The sequence below is a fragment of the Chiloscyllium plagiosum genome, unplaced genomic scaffold, assembly GCF_037043375.1.
Source record: "Chiloscyllium plagiosum isolate Xiang-an unplaced genomic scaffold, Cpla_swu_hap1 HiC_scaffold_2, whole genome shotgun sequence".
Lineage (NCBI taxonomy): Eukaryota > Metazoa > Chordata > Chondrichthyes > Orectolobiformes > Hemiscylliidae > Chiloscyllium > Chiloscyllium plagiosum.
Genome location: NW_028270140.1, coordinates 151,485,628 through 151,499,159, shown reverse-complemented (window position 1 = coordinate 151,499,159; position 13,532 = coordinate 151,485,628). Strand labels below are relative to the sequence as shown.

General features: G+C 43.9%; 1 protein-coding gene across 2 annotated transcripts in view; it reads right to left on the bottom strand.

The window, feature by feature from the left end:
- Positions 1-13,327, bottom strand: part of LOC122539588 (uncharacterized) — a 48,292-nt gene extending 34,965 nt beyond the window's left edge. For both annotated transcript variants that reach the window (XM_087974835.1, XM_043674593.2), the window contains exons 1-4: positions 13,231-13,327; positions 6,420-6,812; positions 4,699-5,046; positions 2,265-2,363 (exon numbers count right to left, since the gene is read on the bottom strand). In XM_087974835.1, coding sequence (XP_087830961.1) covers positions 2,265-2,363; positions 4,699-5,046; positions 6,420-6,812; positions 13,231-13,294 — 904 coding nt within the window. In that variant the 5' untranslated portion in view covers positions 13,295-13,327. The remainder of the gene's footprint in view (positions 1-2,264; positions 2,364-4,698; positions 5,047-6,419; positions 6,813-13,230) is intronic.
- Between the last annotated feature and the right edge of the window lie 205 nt (positions 13,328-13,532).

The window sequence follows — 13,532 nt, the reverse complement described above, 5'->3', positions numbered from 1 at the left end:
TCTTCAGGCAATTTGATTCACTCCACCTGATATCAAGAAATGGTTAGAGGCACTGGACACTGCCAATGTTGTGGGCCCCAACAGCATGCAGACAATAATACTGAGAACTTGAGCTCCAGAATTTGCTGCACCTACAGTGAAGCCATTCCAGTACAGCTACACTATTGGCACTTATATGACAATGTGAAAAATTTCCCAGATATGCTCTATACACAAAAAGCAGGACAAATCCAACCAGGTCATTTACAACCTCATTAGTTGATAACCGGTAATCAGTTTAGTTCAGTTGGCTGGATGGTTGGTTCACACTGCATTGTGATGCCAACAGCGTAGGTTCAATTCCCATCACCGGTTTGAGGTTACCATGAAGGACTCTCCTCCTCAACCTCTTCCCTTGCTTGAGGTTTCATGGCCCTCAAGTTAAATCACCACCAGTTGCTTCTCACAAATGAGAGTAACCCCTATGGTCTGGTGAGACGAGGGCGAAGCAGCAATAGTTGATGTCCAATTATTAGGAAAGTGATGGAAGGTGTTGTTGACAGTGCCAAAAAGCAGTATCCAGTCAGCAATAACCTGTTCAGCAATGCACAGTTTTGGGTTCATCCAGGTCCACCTAGTTGCTGACCTCATTACAAACATGGTTCAAACATAGACAAAAGAGCTGAATTCCAGAGATGAGGAGAGAGTGACGGTCCTTGATTTCAAGAATGCATTTGACCAAAAGTGGCATCAAGAAACCTAGCAAAACTGGAATCAATGGGAATCCAGGGGAAAAATCTCCAATGGTTACAGTCATACCTGGCACAAAGGAAGACGGTTTTGGTTGTTGGAGGCCAGTCACTTCAGCTCCAGGACATCTTTGTAAGAGTTCCTCTGGGATGAGTCCTTGGCCCAACCAGCAGTTTCATCATTGACCTTTCCTCCATCATAAGGTCAGAACTGAGGATGTTCACTGATGGTTGCAAATGGTCAGCACCATTTATAACTCCTCAGATACTGAAATAGTTCATGTCCAAATGCTGAAAGACCTGGACAGTATGCAGATTTGGGCTGAAAGGTAGCAAGTAATATTCTTGCCATACAACTGCCAGGCAATGACTATTTCCAACATTCAATATGTTACCATCACCAAATTATCCACCATCAACATCCCAAGGGGTATCATTGAACCAGAAACTCAAACTGGACTAGCCATAAAAATACAGTGGCTACAAGAGCAAGTCAGAGACGAGGAATCCAGCATGAGTAATTTGCCTCCTAGCTCCCCAAAACTTGTCAACGATTTGCAAGGCATCAGTCAGGACTGTGATGGAATATTCCCACTTGCCTAGATGGGTGCAGTTCCAACACTCAAGAAGCTTGACACTATCCAGGACAAAGTGGGCTCACTTGATTGGCACCACATCCACAAACAATCATCCATTCACTCCATCACCAATGCTCAGTAGCACCATCTCCAAGGGGATCTAGGGATGGGCAATGAATGCTGGCCCAACCAGTGACAGCTGAGTCCCATGAATGAATGAAAACAATTTTAAAACCATCTCAGTTCTGATGCTGGAAACATGATAAACCTAAAAATTACAACTAGTAATTGTATAGTACCTAAAACAAAGGGACTTCACAGGGGCACATTCAGGAAAAAAATGAGCTCAAACTACTAAGTAGATGTTAAGACAGGTGACTAAAAACTAGGTGAAAGAGTTTAGTCTTGAAAGCAGGAAATATGGTAATCAGTGGTGGGACAGAGGGAAGCAGTGTAGGAGAGGCCCAAGTTGGACAATGTCATTTTGGTTGGCTCAAGAGCATAAAAGTATTACAGAGATAGGGAGGGTGAGACCATGAAACTCACAGTGAGAATTTCAGAAATTTAAAATCAACAGAACTGATTTTCTCATGTTTGCTTTCAGCTTCCATTCTGTTCTATTGAGATTCCATACAGTGTGGATGTGTGAAAAGGGGATTGGTACATTAGAGATTTATGGAATTGATTTGAATGGACCTCCTTTGAAACACTGGAAGTTTTAATGCTTTCTAACATCATGAAAGCTCATGTGTGAGCCAGGTATCAGAGAGTGGCTGATATTTATTAAAAAGCTTATCATTCCCCCATCCACCAAACCCATCAAAGACAAAGTCAGTGCCTTCAGAAAATGAGTAGAAGAGTGAATCAAAGAGTCAAGATTAATCCAGGGTCATCATTTGCTGTTATTTCAACACAGAATTATACTACTTTATTAAACCTTACTCTCTACAGAACCCACCTTCTTTCTTCCTGAAGATAACAAATATGATGATGATGAGGATGAGCAGGAGGCTGACCAGGGAAATGACTAGCATGGCAGTGGACACAGTCCTCCTCACTGTCAAATAGAAAGAACAATGTTGGTTAATAATATCTCAAACCTGGATATGTTTATCTTTCAATCATTCTCCAGATTGTCCCAGATGGCGGTGCTCCTGTCCCTGTCAGAAACCCATAAGTTCAAGCCCTACTCTTAACGTAAGCATATAACCAAGCCTGAATAGTCAGTGAACTAATGGTATGTAGTGTCACACTGTCAGAAATGTGATGTTTTGGATGAGTTCTTAACCCTCACCACAGTTTACTTGATCAAGACGATGCCAAAAATTTCCACATTTTCCAAAGGAGGGTAGGGAATTCTACTGGTGGCCTGCCAGGATTTCCTCGAGCTTACCCAAGCATGTGATCACGCAGAAATCTTGCAAATGCCAATTACATTGTTCCCTCAAACTTACCATGTGTGCAAGTGACCACACAGCACATGCTGTGCATTGGAATAAACAGGCATCTGTAACAAAAACAGTTCAGAGGACTATTGGTTCTGCACAGGTTTCATCTCTCAACCAACTGAAACTAACTGGTGTATTTCCCCACATAATAAAAAATATTACACTTCCAGAGTTTTTTATTTGACAACGAAGCACTTTGTGATGTCCTGAGGATATGAGGGATACTATATCTTTGAAAACTCTGTCTTTGATATATGGTACTGGATATGTGTGTGGAGAGGATCATCAAGAATATCTAGTGGATCTCGTTGCAAATATGAACAAGGTAGAAGTTATGGCCCAGGTGCTGTCCCTGACCCAAGTTCACAGTCCACTCCCCACCCTGAACAGAGTGGGACCCCAATACCCCACGCCTTGGTTGTTAGCTTCTGAGGTACCTCCTAGTCTCTCAAAGCCCTAGTTCTCCATTATGTCCAGCCTTCATGCAGTAGAACGTGGGGCAGGACAACAGAGAATTAGGTTGGATTCCCAAAAAGGCCACATGGCCCATTCAAGTGTCTATGTTCCACACAAGCTTCTTCCCATTCAAACCCATTCAGTCTTATGTCTATCTTTCTATTCCGTCGACCATGTGTAGTTTTCTTGTTTACCCTTCAACATATCTATCCTATTTAAACTATTTAATGTGTTAGGAAAGTCCACATTTCATCCAGAGATCAGATAATAATGTTTTATCTGTAACTTTCCAATATATATATGGCCTTCATTATTGTCTCCACACGTGTGGAAGCATCTTCACCACATCTTCCGATCGAACCTATCAACTTTGTCTTTAAAATCTCTGTGGTGCATCTTTTCCAGCCTTGTTAACTGCTTGTGAGGAGATGTTTCAAGTCCAGAGAAGCCGGTTCACAAAGCCAGCCCTGAGGTACTGCACCTTTGGCTCTGCCCTCTCGTCTCAGCCCAGCTTCCTTTTTGCTTTGAGGAGATGAATGTTCTCTGAGATAGTGGGTCTGTGGAACTATCATGTGGAATTATACAACCCTGAAGCAGAAAAGGTGGTCATTCTTAATTGGAGCAGTCCAGTTCATCAGTCTTCCTCTTCACTTCTCACAAACCTTTAATTTGCTTCCCTCCAAATATTTAACCAACTATCTCCTGAAAGTTCTTATTGAATCTCTCTCCACTGCACTTCCAGACAGTGCATTACAGATCAGGACAGTTCCTGAAAGAAGCAGCTGCTTAATTCTATGACACAAAGTATAAGGTGAGATGGATATTTTAAATCAACTCGCAGAGTAGCTCGTGGATCTGGTGTTGACTCACCTGGTCTCAGCTGGGAAAACAGGAAGCGTAGCAAGTGGCTCCTGCTCCAGTTTTGAGTAAGAACAGGCAACAGTGTCCCCTCCTCACGTTTCCTGCACTATGCTGCTAATCCTCATGTGAATGCAGGGCTAGGATAGGTCCCACGTGGCTCTGATGCTTCACACAGTCAGGTGGACACTGGGGGAATGTACTTGCACTGATTGAACTATTCATTGTAACCAAGAGGGACACATTAGGCTGTAGCACCTTCCTGCTCGAAGAGATGATCTCAATGTCAAGTATAATTTTGGGTCGTTTGGGGATTGAACTGAATGTTCTGAGTGTGACAATGCCTTTCAATACTGACATCAGAATGTACCTAAAGGATCAGCACATCAAATGACATTAAATGTTTAAAAAGTCAAACTTCAAACACAAAAGCAAAATACTGCAGATGCTGGAAATTTGAAATAAAAATCCAAATGCTTCAAATACTCAGCAGGCCAGCCAAGGTAGTGGAGAGAAACAGGGTTAATACTTCAGTTCACCAGAAAAGCAAATTGTAAAAAATTCACAGAATCTGTCACACTCCCACTTTTCACTGTCGGCAAGTTGAAGAATGCCTGAACAGTTTCTTACCAAGTACTATGAGCCGAGTCTCCTTCTGTATCAGATGCTGAGAATCAGATTCTGACCTGTATTCCACTAGACACAGGTAAGTGTGATTGTCCCTCACTCTCAGCTGGTTTATCCTGGTCGAGGCATTTCCCTCCTCTGGGTTCCCAATGAGCTCGTACCGATTTCCACCGTGTACACTTTTCCAAGTTCCCTGTGGTTGGGCTGTAAATGTAACGATGTGTTGGTAGGGCTCCTTCCTCATCCAGGTAACAGTGGTCAGGGTGTGGGAGTCCCAGCTCCCGAAGATACAGGGTAAAGTAACTGAATCTCCCTCTGTCCCAGTCACCACTGAGACATTTCCATGAGCAGCTGAGGAAAGGACAAACATCAGAATGGATGAGGTCAGTGCCCAGAAGTTCCAGATTCAATTTGTTACATTTCTTTCAACTTCACAATAAAACTAATATTTAAAAATTCCCCTCATGTCTCTCGTGGATCTATCTGAGACATTCTTCGACAAGAGTCAAAGTGATTTCAGTGGTGGACTCTCCCTCTTTATGGGCATTTAAGCGGGCATTGGATAGGTATATGGAGGATAGTGGGTTAGTATAGGTTAGGTGGGCTTGGATCGGCGCAACATCGAGGGCCAAAGGGCCTGTACTGCGCTGTATTCTTCTATGTTCTATGTTCTATGTTCTATGATCCAACGGTCTCCCCACCTGTCATTTTGAGATCCTTGGTCACATGATACTTACAGACCAGGAAATTCATTGGACTCAGCGAATCCCATCATTCAAAACCAACATCTCTCCCTCCATTGCAAAATGCTGATATGGCTTCTAAATTAGTTCAAGGAATTGACAGTCTGCCTGATCTCTCTCTGTCCAGGGATCACATTCCTCTGTGTGACCCCACTTTATATGAAGGAGAATCTCCTGATATCACTCCTAATGTGACCTTTCACTAGTTCCACCCTGTGGCATTCACGATCAGCACAGGTTAATTCAAATTTGCATTCCAGATTAATGTTTTTGACATCAATTGTGATTTTCTGGTGAGGGGAAGATCAGCTTCATGGCTGTTTATCACCTTTAAAGGTGAACAACACTGACAGAGGTTTCTCCTCCTCTCCATGTTAATGAGGGACCTCTCAGCATCCACCAAGCCCAATCAGAATCTTATATGTTTTAATAAAATCAGTTGTCATTCTTCAGGATCTAACTGCCTGATCTTATCCTGAGGCAATAGATTCAATTAGTAACAGAAATGATGTTCACAGCCAATGGCAGCTGGGCAGGTAGAACTCGTGCACAACCAATGGAACGGAGCTGTAAATGACATCGATTCCCTCCCCTCAAAACCTAACTCTTTAGAAACATGCTGATCCAATGAGAGCTCAGATTTATTCTGTCCTCACCCAATGGTGATAGAGCAGTGCTCTCACTGGGGCTGAGACCCTCCGTATGTTTTCTCTGTTCCCTATCTCAGAACACTGAAGCCAGTTTGAACACGGCAAGTGAGTGAGTGCGAGAGATCCTGCGGGAAGTTTCAGAGTCAGTTGTGGAAGGGGTCTATAAATCTCAGTCTGCTCCCTCTCTCTCTCTCTCCTTCTCACTGCCTCCTGCCTGAGACCAACTGGAAGAGACCAGGAGAAGAACCCAACCCAAGAGCTCCCAGACCAGGTGGAGCCTGTCCCCATTGAGCTGTCAGGGCAGTAACACCATCTGAACATTGTTCCTCACCTTCCACTTCCAGCCATGTCAGAGACGTTGTTTGAAAACTATTAATATTGAGCTCCACACGACACTGATAGTGATCAGTATCCTTCAGGCTCAGTTCCTCCATCATTATTGAGATATCTTTGTTGCTGAGATTCCCCGCAAATCTCAATCGATTCCCACCGTCCTGCTGTATCACATTCTCACACACATCACCCTGGGAATGGTCTGGATCAGAATATGTGCAGTTAAAAATGACATTGTAAGCCAATGATTTACGGTTGTACCATATGACAGAGCCGGTGAGTGTGAGATTAGTGTCAGGGTGGGTGAAGCTGCAGGGTAAGACAGCGGAGCCTCCTTCCTCAGCTCTCACTTCATCCATGACTGTCATTGACCAACCATTAATAGAAATATCTGTAAGGTGGGGGGAGAGAGAGAGAGAGTGTTAATGCAGTATTAACCCAGCACGGACAGCAAATAGTGAGACAGTGTATTGACCAAGTACAGGCATGCGGGGATGGATATCTCATCTTCAACCTGCATTGACACAATGGGCTGATTGGCCTCCTGTGCTACAAATTTCCAATAATTCTATGAATCTTTGGAATTTTCTCCCCCAGAGAGCCATGGATTCTCAATTACTGAATATGTTTTGGGGACAAAGGGAATAAAAGGACATGGGATAGTCTCATAAATAGAATTACAGTGGAAGAATAGCCAACTCCAACTCTTTTTTTAAATGGAGATGATGCTTTTTGCAGGAGAAAAAATACAGGGGATACTGGAAGCTTGTAAAAAGTTTAGAAAATGTTAGAAATACTGAACAGGTCAGACAGCATCTGTCCAGAAAGAAACAAAGTCAATTGCCAGGATTTTCATCCTTGAGGCAGGTAGTGGGAATCATGGAACAGTCCTGGCTCACCTTCCGTGCCTTAAGAGAAGGGAGAGGTGTCAGTACTCTGATTGCAGCCTGACCTCGTCAAACACAGTGGCTGCAGATGCCCAGTGCTGTGATACTTCATTTCAGTTACAGTAAAAGCTGAAGACTCTCCAACCCTTACCCTTCACATCCTTCACATTAACCCTTACCTTCTCCTTATTCATGTCACCTCTTGGAGGTGGCACGGTGGTTACAACAAAGAACAAAGAAAATTTACAGCACAGGAATAGGCCCTTTGGCCTTCCAAGCCTGAGCCGATCCAAATTCAATGATTTGGATGCGAGCATAAGAGGTATAGTTAGTAAGTTTGCAGATGACACCAAAATTGAAGGTGTAGTGGACAGCGAAGAGGGTTACCTCAGATTACAACAGGATTTGGACCAGATGGGCCAATGGGCTGAGAAGTGGCAGATGGAGTTTAATTCAGATAAATGCGAGGTGCTGCATTTTGGGAAAGCAAATCTTACCAGGACTTATACACTTAATGGTAAGGTCCTGGGGTGTGTTGCTGAACAAAGAGACCTTGGAGTGCAAGTTCATAGCTCCTTGAAAGTGGAGTCGCAGGTAGATAGGATAGTGAAGAAGGCGTTTGGTATGCTTTCCTTTATTAGTCAGAGTATTGAGTACAGGAGTTGGGAGGTAATGTTGCAGCTGTACAGGACATTGGTTAGGCCACTGTTGGAATATTGCGTGCAATTCTGGTCTCCTTCCTATCGGAAAGATGTTGCGAAACTTGAAAGGGTTCAGAAAAGACTTACAAGGATGTTGTCAGGGTTGGAGGATCTGAGCTACAGGAAGCGGCTGAACAGGCTGGGGCTGTTTTCCCTGGAGCGTTGGAGGCTGAGGGGTGACCTTATAGAGGTTTACAAAATTATGAGGGACATGGATAGGATAAATAGGCAAAATCTTTTCCCTGGGGTTGGGGAGTCCAGAACTAGAGGGCATAGGTTTAGGGTGAGAAGGGAACGATCTAAAAGAGACCTAAGGGGCAACTTTTTTATGCAGAGGGTGGTACGTGTATGGAATGAGCTGTCAGAGGAAGTGGTGGAGGCTGGTTAACTTGCAACATTTAAGAGGCATTGGATGAGTATATGAATAGGAAGGGTTTGGAGGGATATGGGCCGGATGCTGGCAGGTGGGACTAGATTGGGTTGGGATATCTGGTCAGCATGGACGGGTTGGACCGAAGGGTCTGTTTCCATGCTGTACATCTCTATGACTCTATAATACCTTTCTGGCTGCAGTCAATCAACAAGAACAGTCATATAACATCTGACAGCCATTTTGCAAGATTGTGTCAATTTTCACAGACAGAGTAGCCTACTTTGTAGTATATAGATTGTAATTACACAGTCCTGACAGACACCAAAATTGTGGAGCTGAAAGTTTTGAAAATGGGTAACAAGACGTCTTACCTTAAACTTCTCACCAATGACTTCCATGAACAAGGTGCAAGAGGACGGTCAAAAGACTAGAACCATAGACCCATAGAAATGATACAGCATTAAAGGGGGCTATTCAGCCCATCTTCAGCCAACCGAATGGCCCCCAGATGCCCTTTCTAATCCCATCTTCCTGCATACGTGCAATAGCCCTGCAGTTTAAAGCACTTAACATGCAGATTCAGGTACTTTTCTGAAAAGAGCTCAGGGTCTCTGCATCAATGCTGCCTGACCTGCTGTGTTTTTCCAGCACCACACTCTCAACTCTCATCTCCAGCATCTGTAGTCCTCATTTTCACCTAAAAGCATCCACTGTCAACTCAGTCAGTGAACCCCAGACATTCCCCCACCCTCTGCATATAAGCATTTGTCCTCATGTTCCCTATATTCTTTCTGTCATTTAGCTTAAATATACAACCCCTGGAGTTTGAACACTCTTCCCAGGAAAACAGGTTCCTCCTATCTGCTCTAGCTCTATCCTTCACAGTCTTGTCTCCCCCTCGGAACTGCAGACTTCCCTCACTAACGCCCAGGATGGGGATTTGGAGCAGCCACCTATCCAGGAAACATGGAAGACATCGTGGACTTCAGGTGAAATTGAAGCTTTGAGATTTCAAGATCCCCCCTCCCCAGGATACCTCTGACAAATGCCCAAACCACTGAGAACAATATGGGTGAACCTAGAGAGATTGCTGTGTGCTCTGTTTTACATAGTAGACATGGTTCACTCCTGCTACATTTGAATGTGACTTTCAACCTGAGGGTTTTTCACTGAATGAACAACTCAGCATTCTTGGGCAAAGCAAGCTGCAGTGGCCTCTGCCTCCTAATCAACACCTCCTGGTGCACAGGCGTGGCGGCCCTTGTGAATTACTGTCCCCCAGACCTAGAATATCTTACAGCAAAGTGTCTTCCCTACTGCCTCCGCTGTCCTAACAGTAGTCTACATCCCACCCCATGCAGAAGCAGAGAGTGCACTTCACAAAGTATACAAAGCTACAAACACTCTTTATGACAGAATACTCCGTGTCCTTGTTCATCATAGCCGGTGACTTCAACCTCAAGAATGTGCTACCAAGATACCATCAACACATCTCCTCCCCCACCAGAGGTTTGAATGTCTTTGACCGTTGCTACACAACCATCAAAGGTGCCTACTACTCCGTTCCCCATTTGCATTTTGGAAAATTGGATCACAAGATGCTCTTCCTCTCAGCTTACAAGCAGCAATGGAAGTGTGAGGACCCAGTACAGAAAGCAGTACAGTGCTGCTCTGAGGCAATGGAAGAGCTTCCACGGGACTGCTTAGAGTTGGTGGAGAGATCCATATTCAAGAGATCAGTGGCTACCCTAAACAGAAATGTCCCTGCCATTACAGACTTCATTAGTAAGTATATAGAAGACATTAGAAATAAAGAAATTACTCCAAATGTTCCACAGCTGGAAACCATGGATGAACCAAGAGGTCCACTCCCTACTGAAGGCCAGGAATGAGGCATACAAGTCGGACAACCCTGACCTATGCAGGAAATCCTTCGTAAGATCATCAGAGATGCCAAGAGACAATGCCAAACTAAGATTGAGGGACCCAGAACAATCACAAGGACTCCTATAGTGCAAGGCTTACACAATATAATAAATAGGCTACAAGGTGAGGTCACACAGGATCACAAACAACAGTACACCCCTTCCCTACAAGCTCATTGCATTCCACATTCTTTGAACAGAAGGTCAGTGAAATGATGCCAGCTATCTCAACAGCCTTGGATGCACCTGTACCCACCGTCACCTCTGCAGACATTGCATCAGAATTCTTGTGATAGAACCCATGGAAAGCAACTGGCCTGGCTGTGCACTCAGATCCTATGCAGATCAGCTGGTAGGAGTATTTGCAGAGAGCTTTAACTTCTCCTTACTCCAATCTGAGGTCTGCACCTGCTTCAAGAAGACCACCATGATCCCAGTACCAAAGAAAATCATGTAGCCTGTTTCAATGACTACCACCCAGTGGCTCTGACCTCGATAGCTATCAATTACTTCAAGAGGTTAGTCATGACTCACATCAACTCCAGCCAACCAAATTGCCTTCATCCTTTGCAATTCACCTACCAAAGCAACAGGTCCACGGCCAATGCTATCTCTCTGGCCCTACACTCATCCCTGGAACATCTGGATAGCTTGTACATCTAGGTCAGGCTCCTACTTATGGACTACAGGTCCATCTTCAACACCAAACAAACCCATCTCTAAACTCCAAGAGTTGGGTCTCAGCACCCTCTTCTATAACTGAATCCTCGAATTCCTAACCCATAGACCACAATCAGTAAGAATACACAACAACATAGTGGGGCACAGTGGCGCAGAGGTTAGCACTGCTGCCTCACAGTGTTAGGGATCTGGGTTTAATTCCAGCCTCAGGTGACTGCATGGAGTTTGCACCATCTTCCTGTGTCTCGATGGGTTTCCTCCCACAGACCAAAAGATGTGCAGGTCGGGTGAATTGGCCATGCTAAATTCCCCATAGTGTTAGGTGTATTAATCAGAGGGAAAAGAGTCTGGGTGAGTTACTCTTCAGAGGGTCGATGTGGACTTTTTGGCCCAAAGGGCCTGTTTCCACACTGTGGGGAATCTAATCTGAAAAAAAACCTCCTCCATCACAATGCTCAACACTAGTGCCCTGCAAGGCTACATACTCAGCCCCCTCCCATATTCCTTATAAACTCACGGGTATGTGGCCAAATTCCACCCCACTCCATTTACAAGTTTGCTGATGACTCCATTGTTGTAGGTTGGATCTCAAACAATGATGAGAGAGAAAGAGACTGAATGCTTAACAGCATGTTATAGAGACAGCAGTTCTCTCCATCAATGTCAACAAAATGAAAGAGATGATCATTACTTCAGGAGCAGAGTGAAGGGCACACCCCTGTCTGCATTAATGGTGTTGAGGTAGAGATGGCTGAGTATCCGCTTCCTGAGAGTGATGATAACCAATAAACTGTCCTGGTTCAGCCATGTCAACGCGATGGTCAAGAAAGGATGACAACATCTCTACTTCCTCAGAAAGCTAAGGAAATTTGGCATGTCCACAAGGACTCGCACCAATTTGTAGAGATGCACCTTAGAAAGCATCCCTATCTGGATGCATCACGGCATGGTATGGCAACTGCTCTTCCCAAGACCGCAAGAAACTACAGAGAGTCATTAACATAGTGCAGTCCATCATGCAAACCAGCCTTCCATCCATTGACTCTGTCTATACTTCCTGCTGTCTTAGGAAAGCAACCGACGCAATCAAAGACCCCTTCCATTCTAGTTAGACTGTCTTCCACCCTCTTCCATCAGGCAGAAGATTTGAAATTTGAATACACATACAATCAGATTCAAGAATAGCTTCTTCCCCACTGTTATCAGACTTTTGAACAGAGCTCTCAAATGTTAATTCTGATCGCTCTCTCTACCGTCTCTGCAGCTGTTACACTCTTGAATGCATTCTGCTTTGCTCTGCTTCCCTGTTGTACTTTTGATGTTACAATCTGCTTGTATAGCATGCAAAACAATACTTTTCACTGTATTTTAATACATGTGACAACAATAAATCAACCATGACACCATTCAGCCTTCAAGGAAAACAACCCCAACCTCTACCTTCATTCCTTTACTAAAGTATGCTGTGTCTCTATTGTACTCACATTTTCTGTAGTTGCTTAATTTGTATTTGCCTCGTAAAAACAGCACTTCACATCATTCAGTAAATCTGAATGGTCAGCCTCTCAGCAGAATTCAGTTTTGATTAAGCAGATTTTCATGTACATCCACAGTAACAGGAAACTTAATTAGCTCAGCAAGTTAGCGTCTCTCTGCAATGGCTGTGCCCGAAGCATGATTTTCTCCCCTGCAGCCTGAGAGCTCTCATCACTTTAGGTCACAGTATAAGGATACGGGGCAGATAATTTATAACTGGGCTGAGAAGAAATGTCTTCACCCAGAGAGTGGGGAGCCTATGGAATTCTCTGCCACAGGAAATGGTTGTGGTCAAAACATTGAATGTTTTCAAGAAGCAGATAGATATAGTTCTTTGAGCTAAAGGGTAGGGGGAGAAAGTACTGAATTGGAGGATCAGCCATGATCATATTGAATAATAGAGCAGGCTGAAAGATCGGACTGAACTCCTCCTATTCTGATTCTCTATGTTTCTGCTTCTACTGTCTGACTTGGTGCTCATTTGATATTGCTTTTGTAGCTTTAGTTAATTAATTGTATCCTTTTTTGATATTCTTTAGTAAGGGAAACACTTCTTCCAGTTTAGAAACTGTGGTAAAGGCCACGACACATTGTGCTAGACAATACGAGGCTTTGGACACCATAAATAAGTTAGTAGATCCAGAAAACAGCAATTACATGTTAACAAAATGGGACTAGAGAACAGTTAGCATCAGAAAGCACTTACTGGAACCCTGCACCGAGACCGACAGCAGGACTGTGGAAAGCCAAATGTAGAGAGAACTCATCATCAGTTGTTCTCCTTTCTCACTGGCTGCTTCTCGTCTTTTCACACTGATATACAGAAGTTACTTCTACTTTTTTTTCTTCCTCTCAAAACCCCCACAAAATATTAAACAATGTCAATCAATAGAAGAGTAAATGGGAAGTCCATGCTTCTTTAGCAGTAGCAGAGATATTTATAAACCCATCAGAAAACTGAGGCATCAACCACATTATCTGCAGAAGACAGAAAATGCTGCATCAGCT